Source organism: Petaurus breviceps, unplaced genomic scaffold (genome assembly GCF_028583685.1).
Source record: "Petaurus breviceps papuanus isolate PSGF00001 unplaced genomic scaffold, PetGlider_PUasm1.0 186, whole genome shotgun sequence".
Taxonomy (NCBI): domain Eukaryota; kingdom Metazoa; phylum Chordata; class Mammalia; order Diprotodontia; family Petauridae; genus Petaurus; species Petaurus breviceps.
This window is the reverse complement of record NW_027185798.1, coordinates 23,164,856-23,185,411: the sequence shown is the minus strand read 5'-3', so window position 1 is coordinate 23,185,411 and position 20,556 is coordinate 23,164,856. Positions and strand designations below refer to the sequence as shown.

Sequence of the window (20,556 nt, the reverse complement as noted above, 5' to 3'; positions counted from 1 at the left end):
GGTGGAGGGAATTCCCAGTGTGGAACCTCCATCCACCAATACAGATTGGCAACTCCTCTCGACTGAGATACTGTTGGGTTATAAGTGACTTGCAGACCAAAGATAACTCTGAGACCTTGAGCATTTGATTAGGCCCTTTGGGCCTCAGTTTCCTTTTCTGTAAAATGAGGGGGTGGTACTAGATGGCCTCCAGGTCTAAGATCCTGTGACTCCTGAGCTTCCTTCCACCCCTAATATCCCATGATTCTGGGATCTATCAATGTAGTTTCATCAAGAAGACACCTGAAACTCAAAATTTAAAACAAAATAGTAAAAATTCTTTTACATATAATTGGGAAAGATTTAATGAAATATATGAACATAATTTAAAATGACTGTTTTTTTAAAGGAGACACCCTAAATGTGGACCCCAATGCCAATATATCTGCTTCTGGTTAAACACCAGAACCTTTCTGTTCATGATTGCTGCTTTCCCAGGCTCAGCTTCTAATTCTCATTTTTCTCTTCTCTTTTCCATTGGTGTCTGTCCTGGGGTGTATCTGTCCTCAAACCTGACCTGCCATATCTCCTCTTTTTCTACCCCTCCATTTCCTCTCGTGTCTTCCTTCACCTTGTTCTCATCTCAACCCTCCGTCCCGTTGGCTTCTGACTGTCCTGGATGGCATTCCACACCTCTCCAAACGTCAATATGGCGACACGGCTCGGCCCCAGGCGTTGGCGGAATCGCTACTCCAAAGGGCGCTACTACCACCCAGAATTTAAGGGGACCTTCCGCCCCCTCTTGGAGGAATAGCATGTGTCCTGTCGGGTGCCTGTTTCTCCACATTGTGCTGACGTGCCCATCACATGTCCTGCACCCTTTCTTCCTTCCCCCCACCCTTCTCCTCTAGCTCCCGACTCATGTTTTCATTTTTTCCTCCCATGCAACAAAATGGGATTCTTTTTTAAAAGTTGAACTGGCAAGTTGAGGGATTGATGCTTTCTTATTTCTTGAATTATCTCATTCCTCAAATAGAAGAGCAGTTGTGTGAGTTTGGCTTAAGTCACCTCTTGCCATTGACTGAGACCCCCAAAGTTGGAGATCCTTAGAAGACCCTCCCTCCCCCCAAATACAGAAGTTAATTATCATTTCATTGATTAAGAGGAAGGTCATTGTAGAGTATTTGACAGAGGGATAGCCTTGGAATTGGGAATTCCTGGGTACAAGTTCTGAATCTGACACATACTGATTAGATCATTGGGTAAATATGGAAAGTCCTTTGCAGATCTGAAAGCTCTATCTAAATGCTAATAATTATGATTATGATTTTGGTTTTGTGACTGTGGGCAAGTCACTTAAATTCCCAGTATACCAGGTGAATTAAGTTACTGATGAACTGCTGATTTGTATCAGTGAAGGGACTTTCTACAATGGGAACTCCCAAAGGCCTGGGCAGGAAGTATTTCTGCTTTCCAGTTTTCTCTGCTATCTTTCCACTCTAGGCAGAGAACCCTTAGGAGACCAAAAGAAAGGTGACCAAAGAAAATGTTCACTCTTTTCAGGCCCCCTCAGGGCAGTTATTGGTATGGTCCCTTTGCCCAGTCTGGCCCGAGACTTCACAACATCCTATAGAGCACAGTTGACCACTGAAAGACAGAGCCCCTTCTGTGTGGCACAAGACCACCCCAGAAAGAGTGTGGTTGGGTTCCCCTCACCCTCAGGTACCTTTCCCCTTCAACTTTGGTGGTTGGAAGAATCCCAGTCACTGGTTCATCACTAAAGTTCCCCTCTGGTTTAATGATGGTCCTTTTCTCTGGACCATGGGTTTTTTTTCTGCCTTTGTGGGGGCCCTGCATCTCTCTGCCTGTACCGGCTTCCCTTTTACCTCCAAATTCCTTTGTCTAATAATCCCCTGCTCTACTCAGATACACTGGGCTTTGTCTTTCCTCTTGGCCTTGACTTCATCCATTAAACTTTTGGGGGGAGAGGAGGTGCCAACAATGACAAATTTCCTTTGGGGATGATCGCTCAATCAGATTGGATTCTTTTGGACTTTGGAAACCTTACCTAGTTACATCCCTTCTCCAAAATGAAGGGCAAATCCTAAAAGTGCAGACTCCATGTTCTTCCATTATCAGCCAATCAACAATTGTTAATAAACAGTTGCAGCATCAGCAAGCATCATCCCCTAAATATATGGGCCAGAATTCCATGAGAATAAGACTAGCTATTCACAGTCAGGCAACAAGCATTTATTAAGTGCCTACTGTATGCCAAGCACATCTATTAAACCCCTATTGCATACCAGACACTGTGCTAAAAAAAAAAAAACAACCCCAAAATGTAGTCCCTGTCCTCAAGGATCTTACAATCTAAGCATGTGCCAGACATTGGAGTTACAAGTTCTAAGAGTGTTTCTTGAAATATATGAGCCAGAGCCTGGCTGGAGCTTGGACATCTTAACTATGACAGAGAATTTTACAATGATATTTTTGTTTTGAACAGGATTTGACCTGTAATCATACCAGATCAATTCATAGTCCCAGGATTGAACCTCTCTGAATCCCCAACTTTACCCTAAAGCACTTATATAGTCACATAAGTACAAAAGCCTTAACTAGGGTGGGGCACCTGGGGTTCTGACCCAGAGTGCCAAAATTTAGAGGGTGCCAACAGGACTTGTAGTACTTCTCCAGGTGAAATGCTTAAGCAACTGAAGTCAGCTCCTTCCTGTCTGTGCCCTGTCCCTCCCCTAAATCTATGATCCCGGGTTAACTGTGGATACAACCACATGATTAATAGCTAGCATTTTTGTAGCACTTCAAGATTTATGAAGCACCTTATATAGGTTTTCTTATTTGCTCCTCCAAACAAATTTAGGAGGTAGGTGGTATTATTATCCCCCTTTAACAGATGGGTAAACTGAGATTGATAAAGGTAAAGTGACTTGTCAAGAATCATAAAGCTATTAAGCATAGGAAGCAGGATTTGAACTCAGGACTTCTTGACTCAAAGTCCAGCCTTCTCTCCACTATACCACCTAGCTACATCAGTGAAGTTAGATGCTTTTCCCTTTTTTATCTCAGTCAATAAACATTCATTAAGTGTCTACTATGTACCAGGCACTGTGTTAACTCTAGGGATACAGAAAGGGGCCAAAGACAGTCCCTGCCCTCAAGGAGCTTACAATCTAATGAGGGAGACAGAAAGCAAAAAACCATGTACTGTGCTATATTCTACAGGATAAATATGAACTAATTAAGAAAGGGAAGGCACTAAAATTAAGAGTGGTTGGGAGAGGCTTCCTGTAGATGTGACCATACAGCAAGTTATGTCCAGTTCTAGTTCATTGAGTAGGTAGGAAAATAAGGAGGTCACTACCATAGCCAACTGACTGGGTCCCTTGCTTTGATGCCAGCCACCCCAGAACATATCCCAGGTCAAACAACACAAAAGATGCCCCCGAGCCAACTCTTGGAGACAAATTCAGTTGTGGGGGAAGAAAATTCCTGGAACATTATGAAGCTGTTGCTAGGGAGAAACCAGACTGGGGCTGGGCCAGACAGGGAACCCTCTTAAGATGCCAAGTTTAACTGTTTTACTTGTAGAAGGAAGGCACAAGCATTATCAGCACCCTCCTTTTTTTCAGCGTTCTAAGACAAAGCCCAGGTTACAAAGTCCTAGTTACACCTCTGCCTTTGCTTTGAGTTTTAATGACAGTGGCATAATTCATTTGGAACTAAGACTTGAGAATTCAGCATTTCTGATCTTTCCCTCATCCCCTAAGCCAGAGGATAAGGGTCTGAGCTTGGATTTGGGTAGACATAACATTGACATTCCCACTGTACCCTTGGAAACTCAAAGGAGCCAGCAGTGGGGTTCACTGATATGCTGGGTATGACTTGCAGAATTTTAGAACTGGAAGGGCCCTTAGCATTCAGAAGCTCACTTACTCACCGAAGTGCTTTGGAGTTCCACCTGGCCTAAATATTACTGTAGACCCTGATTTTAGAAGGTCATTAAACAGAGTCCTCCAAGAAACACACTGCCCCCTGCCTCAGGTCATTTCCCTTAAGGGTAGCTCAGTTTACTGAAACATTTTTCCTTTCTTTGTTTGACTCCCAAATCTGCCTTTATGTTCTGTTGGGAGACTATCAAAGGTAAAGACAAAGACAAATTCTTCCCATCCAAAAAAAGTAGGAAACAAGCCAATTCAGCCTCATTTCCTGACTTTATCCTGTCACAGGAGAGAACAAAGAGTTATGTTGTTGTTTAAGATGGCCTGGGTTTGTTTTTGCTTTTTTTTTTTTAATTTTGCATTTCTTAAATACAAGTAGCTGGGCCAGAATTCCATGGGAATAGGACTAGCTATTCACAGTCAGTCAACAAGCATTTATTAAGTATGCCAAGCACAGTGCCTAGAGCTGGAGAAACACTAAAGGCCAAAACAGGGTCCCTGCCCTCAGACAGCTTTGTATGTTCAAGGCCTCTCCCGTGTCCAGAGGGTCATCGAGCACCGTAGATGTGAGGCTGGCAGGGACCTTGGGCAGTCATGTCCAGCCCTCCTTGTTCTGTACATAAGCAGATTGAGTGACTTGTCGTCTAGGTAGTAGGTGTCACAGGCAGGATTTGAACCCAAGGCCTCTGACTTCTAACCAAACATTCTCCTACACCTGTTGAGTCCCCTCAGGATTCTGCATATTGGAGTAAGTTTGCTTTTGTGGTTAAAGATGTGCCAAGCACTGGGCAGTGGGGGGGGGGTTGGGGAGACCCATAGGCAGCAACGGGAGGCAGACTGGGATGAGCACTTGCCTGGGGACAGGGCTTCCCATTCAGGGTCAGGTGGTGGCAGCCGGGGGAGGAAGTTCTTCACCCAGTTACATTGTCCTCAGACAACTTGGTACAAAAGGGGACGATCCCTGGCTCTGCAGTCAGGTGTTCTGGGATCAAATCCAGCCCCTGACACTGACCATCTGTGTGACCTTAGGCAAGTGATATTCCTTCCTCAGTTTCCTTTTCTGTAAAGTGTGGGAGTCTCCCACAAGATGGCCTCTTCCACCTCCTATGAACCTGTGACGTTGCCAGGTCTCTGCCAGCAGAGCAGCTGACCCTCCTTTCCATCTGTCACTGCCCAAGTCCCAGTGACCATCGCTCCCATATCTCTTGTGTTTCTCCTTGGCAAAGCCCATTTGTTTACAACATCCCACTTGCCTGAGGCAAGCAGCACAGATGTCTTCCCCACCTGATAGATGAGGGAGCCAAGGCTCCCAAAATCCCACAGTAAAAATCTGCAGAGCATTTCCAGGTTTACAGGCACATTCAATCCTTCCCGTAGCCCTGGGAGGAAAGTGCATTTATCATCCCTACTTTATAGATGAAAAAATGGTCTCAGAGAAGAGGAGAGCCTAGCCCAGGACCACATAGCAAGGTAGCAACTGGGGCAGGATTTGAACCCAGCTCTTTCTGTTGCCAGCTCTGCCACTCTACCCATTACCCAATTAGTTTTTTTTTTTTAATTTAATTTTTAATAGTGAGTCGCTGTTTTGGTAGTGTGGTGGGAAAACACTGGATATGGAGTTGAAGACCCTGGGCTTCCAAGCCCAAGTCTCCCACATGTTTCCATTGTGAATTTAGAGGAGCCATTTTCTCTTGGGCTTGGAAGTCCCTTCCAGGCCTAAATCTAATGATCCTCTGAGTCAGGGCTAACATGCCTTGTAAGCTAATCACCATAGGTCAGGCAAGATCTCAAAGGGCATCAGATAGCCTGTTTACTCCCCAAATCTGGGTAAGAAAGAGCTGCAAGGAGGGCTGTGTGTGACTTTAAAATCTGCTTCAAATATAGGTCAACATTCAAAAGTTTTGTTTGAGGGCCTGGTGTTAGCTTGGCTGAGTTTCCCAAGATCAATTGATCATTCACTTGTCTACCCTCCCTTCAGAGAATATTCAGTTTTTTTCTTTTTCACCATCTTCTGGTTGTGTAGAAACAATTCTACACTCTTTCAGTTTAATTCAACAAGCATTTATTAAGTGCTAAGAATACAGAGACAAAAACAAATTGCTTCCTGTCCTCAAGGGGGTTACATTCCATTGGGAGAAAAACCTATCCAGTGGGCAGGTCACGGGCAGTCAGGAGTGGGTCCCACCACCTTCCCAGGGGCTCAGGCAGGTCCCAAGCTAACGTTTCTCTAATGCTCGCTTCCACTGGTTTTCACCGATGACTAACTCTCCAATGGTGTGTGTGTGTGTGTCTGTATATTTGCTGTTTTTGTCTGTCTGTTTCCTTTCTAGATTGTAGCACCTGGCGCTGCCTTGCATGCCTTCTCGGCTTTTTCCCCTCTCTCCTAATCGACTTCTCAACTCCAAACAGTTGCCTCTGCTGACTAAAATGTAAACCCGGACTCTTTGCATTAACCAGGGGGATGTAACCTCTGCCTCACCGAATCCTTTCTCCAAAAGTATTTTTTTATAAAAAAATTCTTCTTGTTTTGTTATTGGTTTTTTTGCTTGTATAACACTCTACTTTTTGAGAAATTCACTAACTGTTGGATATGGCTGCCTGTGTTTATTATTCCCTGCCAAAGCACTTTGATCAGCTTTGAACACTCTCTCCTGGATGTCACTTCTGTGTTTGGGACAGATCTTTCCCCCTATTCCCATCTTAACAAGGCAGAGGGAGGCCAATAGTAGGGGTGAGGGATGTTGGCCATCTCTCCCAATGAGTCACCCTACAAGCAGCACCACAAGCTGTAGCAGGAGCCTAGAAAGCAATCCAAGAAAGGTTTTCAGCCCTTTCACCTAGGTGATGCAATGGGAAGAGTACAAAATTTAGTCAGAGCGTTCAAATCCCCTCTCTGCTGCTGACTGCCAGCATGACCTTGGGCAAAGCACATCACCCATCTGGGCCTCTGAGGTTTCCTTATATCTGGGGCTCTTATACTCCTTTGTGCCCTGGACCCCTTGGGCAGCGCTCTGGTGAAGCCCATGGACCCCTTCTCAGGGTCATGTTTTTAAATGCTTAAAATAAAATATATAGGTTAAAAAGGAAATCAGTTCTATTGAAATAAAGAGATCAGAATTTTTAAAAGAACAATTTCACAGACTCCAGCCTTAAATCCATGGTCCTGTGATCTGGAGGACCCCAGCCTGGAATGTCCATGGAAGAAAATTTCCTGTAGCTGCTGCTTCTGTTCCCCCTATCACAGCGAGGATGGATAGGTCGATGTCACAAGCATGGGGTCATCTCACATCTCCAGGGGCTTTTCCCAGTACTATGGGCCCCACAGTTAATGTAAACCCTTTTTAATACAGTAAAACTAGAGAGTGTGTTTTGCAGTGGCAAAAAAACATTGGCTTAGGAGTCCGAGGTTCTGAGTTCCGTTCCTTTCTCAGTTCCTGACTGCCTGTGTGACCTTGAGGAAGTCACTTGCTCCTTTGATCCTCAGTCACCTCATCTGTAAAAATGAAAGGGATAGGAAAGATGTCAGAGATCCCTGCTGACCCCAGATGTATCGTGTGTGACTCTGGCACGGGCTCAGGATTGCCCAGTGCTGTGAATTAGGACCACAAGAATTTCCTGATGGGAGGCAGCCACCTTGCTCGTGAGACTCAGTTATTTGTTAATATTGGAAAGTCAGTTTAAAAAAAAGCAATTCTTTTCTAAAAAGTTGTCTTGGTGCCTTTTGTTTTTACATCTGAATCTTTTGCAGATATCCTCACTTCCTCCTTGTTATAACAGAAGAACAGACAATTAAGCAAACCCAACTCCTAGTGACTATGTATGTGACATTCTGTGCCCATTGCCCCCCACCTCTCCAACCAGATGGAGGTGGTAAAACATTACTTTCATGACTTCAAAACTGACCCTTGTTTTCAGTCAACTTTAGTGACTCTCCACTCAAACAGTCAGGGCTCCTTTAAGAGTTGTGAAGCACTTTGCAGCTGGCATTTCTGTGGCTACTAGTCACTCCATCTATGGATAAAGGCCCAGAGGCTGAGCGAGGTTTCAGGTCTGTGCACAGTAAATCACCAAGTTGGGACTTGAACCCGGGTTTTCCTGACTCCTGGGCTTCCGCTGCTTATCAGAGGGGAGCTTCACACCTGGGGCAGCCTACATTAGGATTTTTTTTTTTTTCATGAGACTCAGCCCTTCTCTCCACCTCCTTTTCACCCCTCCTCCAAACCTGAGAGACATTTCCTGGTCTGCCAAGACCAATGACCATGAAAGCAAAATGGTAGCTTGCCTTCCTTCTTTTTCGAGGGGAAATAAAGGGTACCCTGGCCTTGTTACTGGTGGAATACTGGTGTCAGTGCCTGGGCTCGTTGTTGGATTGTAGAGACAACCCCTGCTTCCACCTGTTTGGAAGGTTTAGGGACTCCAGTGGAAAACCACAAGGGTCTAAAATCTGTGTTTCTCTTCCTTTTTTCAGCATTAACAGTAGCAAAGTTGTGTCCCGGTTTGAAAGGTTTGGCATGGGCATCCCGGAGTCCAGTAATCCAAAGATTTAGCTGGTGTGCAATGGTTCTCACTGCTGTTGATTTTACTTCACTTTTTGTTTTGTGGGTTTGTTGTTCTCCCTTCTTCTGTCCCCCCCCCCAAAAAAAAAGAACTCAGCTCTGCAAAACATCAGCCACCTTCTTAGAGTCATCCTGGCACAGCCAGCCGGGAGCCTGCCGACCTGCCTCCGAGTCACATTGTTTGCACACACATACATTTGTCTCCTGAATGTAGAGCTGCACATAGTATGCGTGTTGTGTGTGTATAGACACACATGCAGACATACAGATATGCATATACACATAACATGCATAATGTAGACATGTGTGCATATACATATATAGATTCCATATGTATATGTGTGTGTATAAAATCCAGACAGACAATAAGTTTACATGTAACTGTTCTGTTGAATGAACTTGGGTTTTGTTTTGTTTTAGTTTTTTTTTTGTTTTTGCTAGTTAATAATAAAGGTGACCCAAGTGTCTACAGCATGGATGTTTGCTTGGCCTGAATGGTGGTGTTGGGGTAAAAGGATCCTTCCCTTAGGAAAGTGAATCCTGGAAATCCATCAGACTCCCCGTGCTGGGAAGATGTCAGGAAGGGCTCTGTTGAGGATAGCTAAGAGTGGGATTGGATTTCTTGGAAGGAGCAGAGATTGCTGGATGACCACTTGTCAGGTACGCTATAGAGGGGAGCCCTTTTTGTATGGTTTGGTGAACTAGATGACCTCTGGGGTCCCTTCTGGCTCAGACATTCTGGAGCTCCAATTTGGCCCCTATTGCTCTGACCTCAAAATTTACCACTTGCTGCCTTCCACGAACCAGTAAAAAATGACGCTTAATAGGGGAGATCCTTGAGACATATGGGGTAGCATAATACAATGAAAACTATGATGTCTGATACCAGAGAAGCTAGGTCAAATGCAGCCTCTCATGTTTCCTAATTGTGTGACCTTGGGCAAGTAATTTTTTCTAAGCCTCAGTTTCCTTACCTGTAAAATAAGGGGGTTGGATTAGATAGCCTCTGAGTTCCCTCCATCTCCAGGTCTATTGTGTGAATCCTGGCTTTGACACTAGCTGTGTGAAACATGAACAAGTCATTTCCTCTCCTTCAGACTTAGTTTCCCCATCTGTAACACATGGGGGTTTCACTAGATGTAGCCCTCTGAGGTCCTTTCCAGCTAAAAGCTATGATCCTATGGTCCTTTATTCTGCTGGCTAAGGTGTAAGAGTTGGTGTCCCATTCAGGGGACCACCTGATAGGCACTAAGATGAGTTTTTCCCACCATCTTCCCAGGAAGCCACCCTGGAGTGAAGGAGCTGTGGGGAAACAGAGCGCAGAGCTCCCTCTGCTACGGCCGCCTCCACAGTGGGTGTCCATGGGGTCTCCCGGGAGTGTTGGGGATGGTGAGGGCAGAGGTAAATGGTTGAGATGAGGGATGAGGCAGGAGAGAGACGCCAAGAGCAGTAAACTCCCACGTATCCCTTCTCCTTGTCCCCCAACACAGCCCATTGATGCAGCCTCAGTATCCACTTTTTTTTTTCTTTTTGGAGGGGGGAAGCCAGGGCAATTGGGGTTAAGTGACTTGCCTAAGGTAATACAGCTAGTAAGTGTTAAGTATCTGAGGCCGATTTGAACTCAGGTCCTCCCGACTCCAGGGCCAGTACTCTATTCACCGTGCCACCTAGCCGCCCCCTCAGTATCCACTTTTAACCCTTCCAGGTTGTTTTATGCTACTCAATCAATTGCTAGTATTTATTAAGCACCTCTGTGTTCCAGGCACTAGGGATATATGCACAGTACAAAGAATGAAATAATCCCTACTCTCAAGGACCCTTTCAGCAGGGTCTTTTTTATTCATTCAACAAATTTTAAGCACCTACTTTGTGCCTGCACTGTTGTGTTAGGCCCTGGAGATTAAAAAAAAAAAAACAACTCCCTGCCCACTAGAAGCCTACACTCTACCAGATTTCAGCTGTATCCTATTTGGGAAAGGCCCAGCTTAGATAAATGCTGTCTATCCCACAGTCCTAAATTGGTCATTGCCATGGTTGCCTTTCCACTAAGAATGGCTAGGGATAGAGAGGCCTTTCACACGGTGTGAGAAACCCCCAAGTGTAGACAGGTGAACCTGCCGTACAGAGGAGGTATTTCAGAGTATCTCAGAGGAGAGGGGAAGAGAGGCTTCTGACATCTACCCACAAACTCCTTAAGGATTCAAGAACCCCTGACCTAATCCCACACTTTTATGATGAGGCTGTCTTAGAGAGGTGAATGACTTGTCCAAGGTCACACAAGTAGTATCTAAGGTGACTTTGAATCCCCAAATCCATGTGGATTTGGACTCAGTTACTAGGTTCATAGTATAGACACAGCCAGCTCTTGCTGTTTGCCTCCATCCCCCCGAAATGGGACTTGGAAAATGGAGGCCGATCCAGTAGAAGTCGTTAAGATAAAGAAGATAAAACTTTGGCTAGAAAAGGCCTGGCCCAACCTTTCAGCCCAGCCCAGAGCTCAACTAGGACGAGCTTCCAAACAGTGCCTTCCTTTATTGCTACTGAAAGAGCCTTGGGAGCTTTGTAGAGGTCAGATGAACCCCATCCTCATTCAGGTTCCCATGGCAGTTAAACTTGGGGTCTTCCCCAAAGGGTGGGGGAGAGGGCAGAGATTACTCCTCACGCCCATCTCTCCTCCCCTGGTCTTCATCCTCACCACCTGCCTGTAAGGCCAGGTACTCGTTCTGTCTTTAACCTAAGTTTCCTCAGTCAGGACTGAAGGACTCCCACTCCACAGACACAAGGCTAAAGAAGGTACAAGTTCTTTGAAACCATTCTTCATAAACATTCTTGTCACAGGCACGCCATCAACCATCACCTCCTCTTCCAAGTAGGGGATTCACACACTGTTCCGGGACCTTTGAGGGTTCCAAGAGCTCCCCCTTATCTGCTAAAAGAGGGTTTGGAAGCACCTCCCTGCAGATCACAGAGCCGGGGGTTGAGCCACAGGACTCTGAGGCCTTGGTCATCCTCTCCTCTGCCCTCTGCCCTGTCTCTATCCATCTTGTCAGAGAGGGAATTTCTTTCTGACCACTTCCCATCATTTACCCCATATTTTTGTATCTGCTTCATACAATGTCAGAGCCAAAAAGAGACCTCAGAAGCCATTGAGTCCTAGGTTAGGATTACTGAGGAGTTAATGGGGACCACAAGTGAGTCTCTAGGCCCCCAGCTCAGTGCTCACTAGAGGCAGAAGGCAGAGCTGCTAATTTCTGTTGCATTTTAGATAGATGTGCCCTTGTGTGTGCATGGGTGTGTTAGTGTGTGTCTGATTCCATTGGGATTTTCCAGGCTGCCCCCCCCCTTTCCTGTTTAAGGAATAGGGGTTTTCCCCAGCCCCTTAGGGTGGTGACTGTAATACCATTCACAGGCCATTGCCTGGTTTTCTGCCTTCCAGGCATTCTCTGCTCCAGAGGTTGCTGATTTTCTGCCTCCCATTGACAAGATAGAGCAAAGAAAGGCACTTCTAATAGACTGAAAGAAGGGAGACTAGATGTAGTGTGATGGAGTGGCTAGAGAGCCAGGCCTGGAGTCAGATCTGGGTTCAAATCCTCACCCTTTTTTACAAGTCCCTCTTTAAAGGCATCATAGCATTTATTAGGCCAGGCATTGTGCTAAATGCCTGGGGTGCAAAGAATGATATTTCAACCCATACTGCCTTGTGACCCTGAGTAAATCACCACCACTCCCCCCAATAATTCTCTAAGAGCAGGTAGAAGGAATTTCCACACTGGGAGTTCCCTACACAAATGAATTAAGTTCATCTAAAAGAAAAAAAAATGAGAGAAAGTGCAATTTAATAATGTGGTGGGGGTGGTAGGAGCCTGAGTCAAGCTCAGGGCCTGGTGACTGGGTTCAGAGTATAGAACAGACACCCTCAGGATTCCCTCACAGGTGGGTGGGATGGGTCTCCCAGCATGAATGTAAAGACAGTATTGCTTTGGCAGGCAAGAGGAACCCTTAGGTACTGAGTGACTCCATTCCTTTTTTAATTCATTTCCTTTTTATTTAGTAAAGGAAGGCGCTAAACTACCCTCTCCTTTCCCTGCCTGTGTTTTTTGGGGGGGCAGGGAGAGGATGGGATGGAGATGGAGGGGAGTGTTCTGTTTTTAAAGGTGAAGAAATCACCTGAAACATTTGACTTCCGGTCGGCTTTTTTGTTCATGAAATGTAGCTGAATTGCTTGCATGTGTCTGTTTCCCCCAGTATTATCTAAGAAATATATTGGAAAGATAATGAATAATGTGAATTATTGGCACGTGTCCAAAAATGAGGAGCAAACCCTGGAGTCCTTCATGGGCTGAAAAGACCCTTGATTAGAACCCTGTTTGGAAACTGGGCCTTACCCACTTTTTTAAAAAGCAAGGCCCAAATCCAAACTTTGCTTGAGAAAAGGAGCAAACCTGAAGGCCTTAGAAGTCACTTCCTAACTCTAGGCAAGGCCTCCCAACCCCAGGGAAGTCCTGTCTCATGGCAGCCCCTTCACCATCCCTCCTGATCCCGGCTGGTGTTGTCTGTTTGGACGTCCAGCTTGGGGTTTTGAATTCTAGTAGGTTCTAGTTTCCATTAAGAATGGCAGTATTAGACTGGATTTCTCAATGGCCATTCCTTAAATATGCATGAGGCGATGGAGTTGTTCTTATCTGATGATATTTAAAGATGTGCTTAGCACTGTCAGCCTGTGTTTTTGTTTTGGATTCTTGCTACTTTTTTGGGCACATAAATGTGAAACTGGTATGGGAGAGGGAGGTGGGCCTGGTATAAAACTGCTATGTCCTTTGAGATTATACACTTGTGTATAAACAGAGTCTCATAGGGTTTTTAAAAATGGACTTTTTTTCTTTTTGAATGTGATGTAAAATTTGTACAGCAAAAATTTTTATATTTTCTATCAACTGAGTTTGTCTTCCACAGATGCTATTATTAATTTAATTAAAATGGTTAGTGTTATTAACAAGTGTGTTGTATTAGTCATATGTTACTGGCAGAAGGACCCTCAGTGCCAATGGAATTCTGATCATTTGAAGACCTCTTCAGTGAATAAAATTGATGTGCTCTATCAAACTATGACCCTCCCGAGTCTGTGTTGATTTTTTCTTCATTGCAACCAGGGCACATGGGTGAGAGAATGAGGAAGGAGACATGCAAGTAAGTTACTGCCAATAGTAGCATGAATACTTTGGGGCCAAGGGGAGACACAAAGGGAAAAAACTATACTACAAAACAGTAATCACCAAATCTATTAGGTACTGGTTGAAAAATAGATAAGTTGATCAGTGAACCAGATTAAGTACCCAAAACCCTGAAGCAATCGAACTTTATAAGAAAGTGTATAAGAACATGTTCAATAAATCCGAGCATGTCCACTCCTGGAACAAAGACCCACTAATCAACAAACAATACTGGAAAGACTGGAAAACAATCTGGCGGAAATTAGAAGGCCAGCATCTGACATCACAGAGCAAGTTCCAAATTGATTCATAACGTAGATTTTAAAAGTCATATCATAAATGGATTAGAGGAGAAGGGAAGGAGATAGCTCTCATGACTGTACAGGAGAAGAGTTCTTGACCTAACAAGGATAAGAGAAGATCACAAAAGATAAAATGGAAAATTTTCCATAAAACTGAAAAGTTTTGCACAAGCAGCAATGCAATGAGATTTAGAAGGAAAAACAGTTAAGTGGGAAGAAAATCTTTTTGGCAAATTTCTCTGATAAAGATCTGATATGCAAAGATAATGTTCATTTGTTTCAGATGTGTCCAACTCTGTGACCCCATTTGGAGTTTTCTTGGCAAAGATACTGCAGTGATTTTCCATTTCCTTTGCCAGTTTATTAAGAAATGGAAGAGGAAGGGGCAGCTAGGTGAGGTGCAGTGAATAGAGCACTGTCAGAAGAACATGAGTTCATATCTGGTCTCAGACACTTAACACTTACTAGCTGTGTGACCTTGGGAAAGCCACTTAACCCCAATTACCCTGCCTTACCCCCTCCAAAAAAAAAAAAGAAATGGATGAGGAGACTGAGGCAGAATTAAGTGACTTGCTCAGGGTCACACAGCTAGAAGTGTCTGAGACTGGATTTGAACTTGGGAAGATGAGTGACTCCAGGCCTGGTGCTCCATGTAGTATGGTGCTACCTGGCTGCCTAGAAAAAAAGAGTAAACTGATACAAATGAATAGGAACAAGAACCATTTCCCAATAGATTAATGGTCAAATAAGACAAACAGAAAGTTTTCAAAAAAAAAAAAAGAAAAGTATCCACCACCAAATGAAAAAAAAATATGCTCCAAATCATTAATTTTATACTCATGATAAAGTGTATGAGACAGGAAAGGGAACATCGTGGAGAGCATTTGGGTAAAAATCAATGGAGACAGAAACAGAAGCAACATTATTGTCAGAATATACTACAGATCACTGGACAGAAAAAGAAATTATTTATTAATGAGTTTAGGAAACATCACAAGCATGCTACTGAGGCATGATATAGTAGTGAATATTTTCTTTTTTTTTTTTTTTGTCCTTGTATCCCTTAGTAAATACTTTTAAAATATCTTCATATCTGGGGTGGCTAGGTGGCGCAGTGAGTAGAGCACCAGCCCTGGAGTCAGGAGAACCTGAGTTCAAATGTGGCCTCAGACACTTAACACCTTGGGCAAGTCACTTAACCCCAATTGCCCCTCCCCCCAAAAAAATTGTCTTCATATCCACTTAGGACAGTGGCTGAGAAATAGTTGACATTTACAAATGTGTATTGGTTGATAGTGACAGTGGACTTCAATTATCTGGATATCTGCTAGAAGTTTCTCTGGAAAAAGCAGAGCAGCTAATAATTCCTTCAATTGCTTTAATTATAATTCCATTCTTCAGAAGGCAGAAGAGCCAATAAGTAAAAATTCTCTTCTGAATAGGATTCTCTTTGACAAAAGAAACTATTTGGTGAGTTGGAAATGATAGGAACCGTGGGATGAAGTGTCCATTTCAATAAAGAATTTGTGATAGAGAGTAAGAGAAAAATTGGGGATAGTTACGAATGTAACCTAGATTTTTGGAGAACAGATTTAAAGGTTCTGGCAAAGAAAAATTAGGACTCCATAGCCTAAAAATCTATGGGAGAAGTTAACCCAGAATGGATAAAAAAAACCTCAAGAATAAAATTCTAAAAAGGCAAAGAAACAATTCTAGTGACAAGGGGGAAAAATTGAGAGTGATTTTGACATACAGAAACTCATTGATCAGCTTAGATTTTTAAAGACATATATGGAGAGTTCTGCATTAAATAAGGATTAGAAGTAATCTAATTTTGTAATAACAAAAGAGAAAATAGATTATCTAGATTACATGAAACTGAAAAACTTTTGCAAAAACAAAATCAATGCAAACCAGGATAAGAAAGGAAATTTTCAATGGGAGAAAAATGTTTGCATATTTGCATCTCATGTCTCTGATAGGGGTCTGATATCCAAGAAATATAGGTAATAATCACAAATCTATAAGACTAAGAACCATCCACCAATGGATAAGTGGCCAAGGGGTATAAACAAACTTCTCAGAAGAAGAATTTTATAAATTATTAATCACTATGTGAAAGGTTGTTTCAAATTACAAATAAGAGAAATGTAAATCAAAACAACTCTGAGGCTTCACCTCACAACCAGAAAATTGAGAAGATTAAAAAACAAAGATAGAAAATAGTCAATGTTGCAGGGACTAAAAAAAGAGAGACACAATAATATACTGTTGGTGGAGTTAAAAATTGATCCAGCCATTCTAGAAATCAATTTATAATTATGAAAGAAAAAAGTGTCTTTGGACCTAGGAATCCCAATACTTTCACCCAAGGAGGTGAAAAACAGAAAGTTTCCTTATACAAAAAAATAATAATAACTAATATTTCTATAGCTATTAAAAGTATTAGCTCAGTTTATCCTCACAATTGAAGGATTGATGATATTATCAGTGCTGAGTTTTAGGAGAAGGGAAATTAGAAGCAATCAGACCAATTAGCAGGCTATTGTTGTAGTTCAGGTAGGAAGTTAAGAAAACCTGAATTAGTTTGACTTTGTCTTGGGCAAACTGTGTCCAAGAACCTCAGGGATCAGTGAGGTTTTCAGATTTTCACAAAGCTGGTTAATATATTAGCCTGGGAACTTGGCAGGTTGATGTAATAAAAATCTTAAAAAAAAAAAAAAAAGGACATAGCGCTGAGGTTTCCTTTTTAGGGAATACCAAGTCCTTAATTTGGGGGAATTTTATAGTTACACAGCTACTAATAGGAGTAGTTTCATTTGACTCTTTTCATACCTTTGTTCAGGAGAGGATGGATGGCAGATACTTAGATAAGGTCACAGATACTTTTGAAGTATGGAAGCAAGATGGCACCACGGATAAAGTGTTGAGTTCAAATCTTGCCTCAGACACTGGCTACATAGAGTTTGGCAAATCACTTGGCCTATGTGTGTATTTTAACCTCTTCATCATTTAACCTCTCTGGGCCTCAGTTTCCTCATCTGTAAAATGACAGGGTTGAACTCAATGACTTTTAAGGCCTCTTCTAGCTCTAAATTTAGGATCTGATGACATGTATTCAAGCTAGGTACCAGAAAAAGGTTCCACTTCTGCTTCTGGGACAGGACTGGCTAAGCCCTGGCCATACTCCTAGACTGTGGCACATTTTTCTAAGATAAATCCTACAGTGCACATGGGATTGAAAACAACATGGCATTTTTACAGCAGACATTACTTCAGGACTATTTCTGTAGAATGGGTATATGTACTGTAATGTTAATGAAATAGGAAGATCTTCATTAATAGTCCTAATTCATGGAGCTTAGTGCATGGGAGGAACTTGTCCAAGGAAGAGAAAGAGAGAGAGAGAGAGAGAGAGAGAGAGAGAGAGAGAGAGAGAGAGAGAGAGAGAGGCAGCAGAGCAGAGAGAGAAGCTAGCTGTGAGTGGGCGGAGGGAGGAGTTTGTCTAGGGGAAGTTGTTTGTGGGGAGGCCTAACAGAAAGAAGGTTTAAGATGTTGGTGCTTCCTGCATTAGTGATAAGTACCCTGTTAGATCTTACCTCCTGATATCCTAATGATGTTCTGAATAAACATTTTGGTTTTGCCTTTGGGGAAGAGAGTTTATTATATATGGCAAACCTACCCTGGAAATACACATGCATATTCATAGCGGCTGCTATGAGTATCACATTGGTGTTACACATTCATGGAGGGGAAGGGGAGAAGCATACATTAAGTGCTTACTCTGTGCCAGGTACTGTGCTAAGTCCTTGAGAAATATCTCATTTGATCCTGTAGCAGCAAGCAACCCAGCATTCCTAGGGTGGCTGCCAATACAGGTTCTTGGATCTGCTTTGATAAAGGAAAGCAACTCAAAATGGGTTAACAAGCTTACTTTAATCAGTCAAACATATATCATTTACCTAATTCAGGGGAAAAAGCTCAGCACCCCAAACTTCAGAATACACAGACAGAATTATCAAGTATATAGGTTTCCAAACTGTCCAACCATTATATCCATACCAAATCAACATCTGGGTTTTTCAAAGCCGGGGGGGAGGGGGGCACCTCTCAACAATGGCTTCCCAGAGTTTCATCTGATCAAATCACAGAACACTTCTCAAAGTGAGCCCCCTATCTCATATTCCTTCTTATCATTTACTCCTCTTTGCATAATCTATATTCCAACCAAACTGACAAACCCATTAGCAGTTTCCCCCTAACTCTACACTCCATTTTTATCTTCCTCATTAGATTGAGTGCTCCTTGAGATCAGGGTCTGCTTTTTTCTTTTTCTTTTCTTTTTTTTTTTTTTTTGGTATATCCAGCAGTTAGCATAGTGCCTAGAACATAGTAGGTACTTAATAAATATTTATTTTTTAAAGTAATATTTTATTTCCTCCTATGTTACATGTTACATGTCAAGAAAATTCTCAGCATTCGTTTTTACAAGATTTTGAGTTTTAAATTTTTCTTCCTTCCTCTCCTCCCCTCTTCTGAAAATGGCAGGCAATAATATATAGTTTATACATGCGTTATCATGTAAAATATTTCCATATTAGTCACAGTGGTGAAAAGAGAAACAGATCAAAAGGAAAAAAACATGTGAAATAATAAAGTGAAAAAAAGTATGCTTTGATTTGCATTCAGAGTCTATCAGTTCTTTATCTGGATGTGGATAGTATTTTTCTTCAGTCCTTTGTACTAGTCTTGGATCATTGTATTGCTGAGAAGAGCTGAGTCATTCATAGTTGATCATCACACAATGTTGCTAATATTGTCCACAATGTTTTCCTCGTTCTGCTCATTTCACTTTGCATCAGTTCATACAGATCTTTCCAGGTTTTTCTAAAATCTGCCTGTTCATCATTTCTTATTGCACAATAGTATTCCATGACATTCATATACCACAACTTGTTCATCCATTCCCCAATTGATGGGCATTACCTCAATTTCCAATATTTTGCCACCACAAAAAGGGCTACTATGAATATTTTTGCACATGCAGGTTCTTTTTCCTTTTTTATGATCTCTTTGGATACAGACCTAGTGGCAGCCCTGCAGGATCAAAGGGTGTGCAGTTTGGTTGTCCTCTGGGTATAGTTCCAAATTGCTCTCCAGAATGGTTAAATCTGTTCAGAGCTCCACCAACAAACAGTACCTTAGTGTCCCAATTTTCCCACACCTTTTCCAGAATTTATTTTATTTTTTGTCATATTAGCCAATCTGATAGGTGTGAGGTGGTACTTCAGAGTCATTTTAATATGCATTTCTCTAATCAAAAGTGATTTAGAGTTGTAAAGATTGTTTCCCATCTTTCTGCTTTCCTTTTAATCTTGGTTGCATTGGTTTTGTTTTTACAAAATCTTTTTCATTTAATATAATCAAAATGATCTATTTCACATTTTATAATGCTCTCTACACTTGTTTGGTCATTAATTCTTCCTGTCCCCATAGATCTGACAGTAGACTATTCCTTGCTCTTTTGATTTGCTTATGGTGTCACTCTTTATGTCTAAATCATGCCAAAGGTCTGTGCTATCTAACTTTTCTAATATTCTATTTACCGCTTTAGTCTTTTTCTTTATTTTTTTGTTGAATTTCTTGAGTTCTGAGAAGGGACATTTGAGATCCTCTTTATTAAGCGTTTCTTGAATGAATGAATGAACCTGAATTCATGTAAGCCATGCCCCAGCCTAGAATGCATTTCTTCTTCATTTCTGCTTCTTACACTCCTTAACTTCCTTTAAGACTCAGATCTAATGCCACCTCTTTCCTGAAGTCCCCCATGATCACTTGAGATCACAGGGCTATTTCCTTCTTCAAATAACCTTGTATTTACTTATCTATGTACATGCTGTGTGTATAGTTCATCTCTAAGGTCCTCTGTAGCTCTATCTAAGGGTCAGTGTGATTACTGATTTACAAGTCATATCAGTTTCTGTGAAACTAGTTTTACTTTATGGCCTTTATTGCAAATCAGAAATGTAATCTCCCTTGGCTAACAATGTCTGCTCACCTGGAGGGTGAGGCTTGTGTTTGTCCTTTGTTCTCCAAGAGGACCATGACATCAAGGAGATGATGACATAACTTGCACTTGACTGATCTGAGTGAGGCAGGACTGTGCAAGGTCACCAGCCTCACTTTTTCCTCCAGAGCCATCTGGGTCCAGTGGCCAGATATTCATCAGAACAACTGGAGATGACCCAGGAGACAATGGGAGACACTGGCCCCAAGTTAAGGTCTTTTCAGGTTCTCACTCTGAGTGAGGTAGCACCGATTCAGTAAATAGGCCTCTTTAAGAAGTGAGTTAAGGGATAGACCCTTTAATAATATATATGTATGTATATATATATATAATATCTATCTATCTATCTATCTATCTATCTATCTATCTATCTATCTATCTGTCTATCTATCTATCTATCTATCTATCTATCTCAAACTGGGAGACAAAGACCCTCAGGGTTGATGGCCAAAAGTGAAACATTTACTATTTACGTTCACTCTG

The 20,556-nt window shown here is 42.3% G+C and overlaps 1 protein-coding gene across 5 annotated transcripts in view; it reads left to right on the top strand.

Annotated features, from left to right (window-relative positions):
* KSR1 (kinase suppressor of ras 1) overlaps nt 1-13,603 on the top strand; it is a 222,128-nt gene extending 208,525 nt beyond the window's left edge. For 2 of the 5 annotated variants that reach the window (XM_069089852.1, XM_069089849.1), the window contains one exon: nt 8,407-13,603. In XM_069089852.1, coding sequence (XP_068945953.1) covers nt 8,407-8,485 — 79 coding nt within the window. In that variant the 3' untranslated portion in view covers nt 8,486-13,603. The other 3 variants (XM_069089851.1, XM_069089850.1, XM_069089848.1) reach the window with 3 other exon arrangements.
* The last annotated feature ends 6,953 nt before the right edge of the window (nt 13,604-20,556 follow it).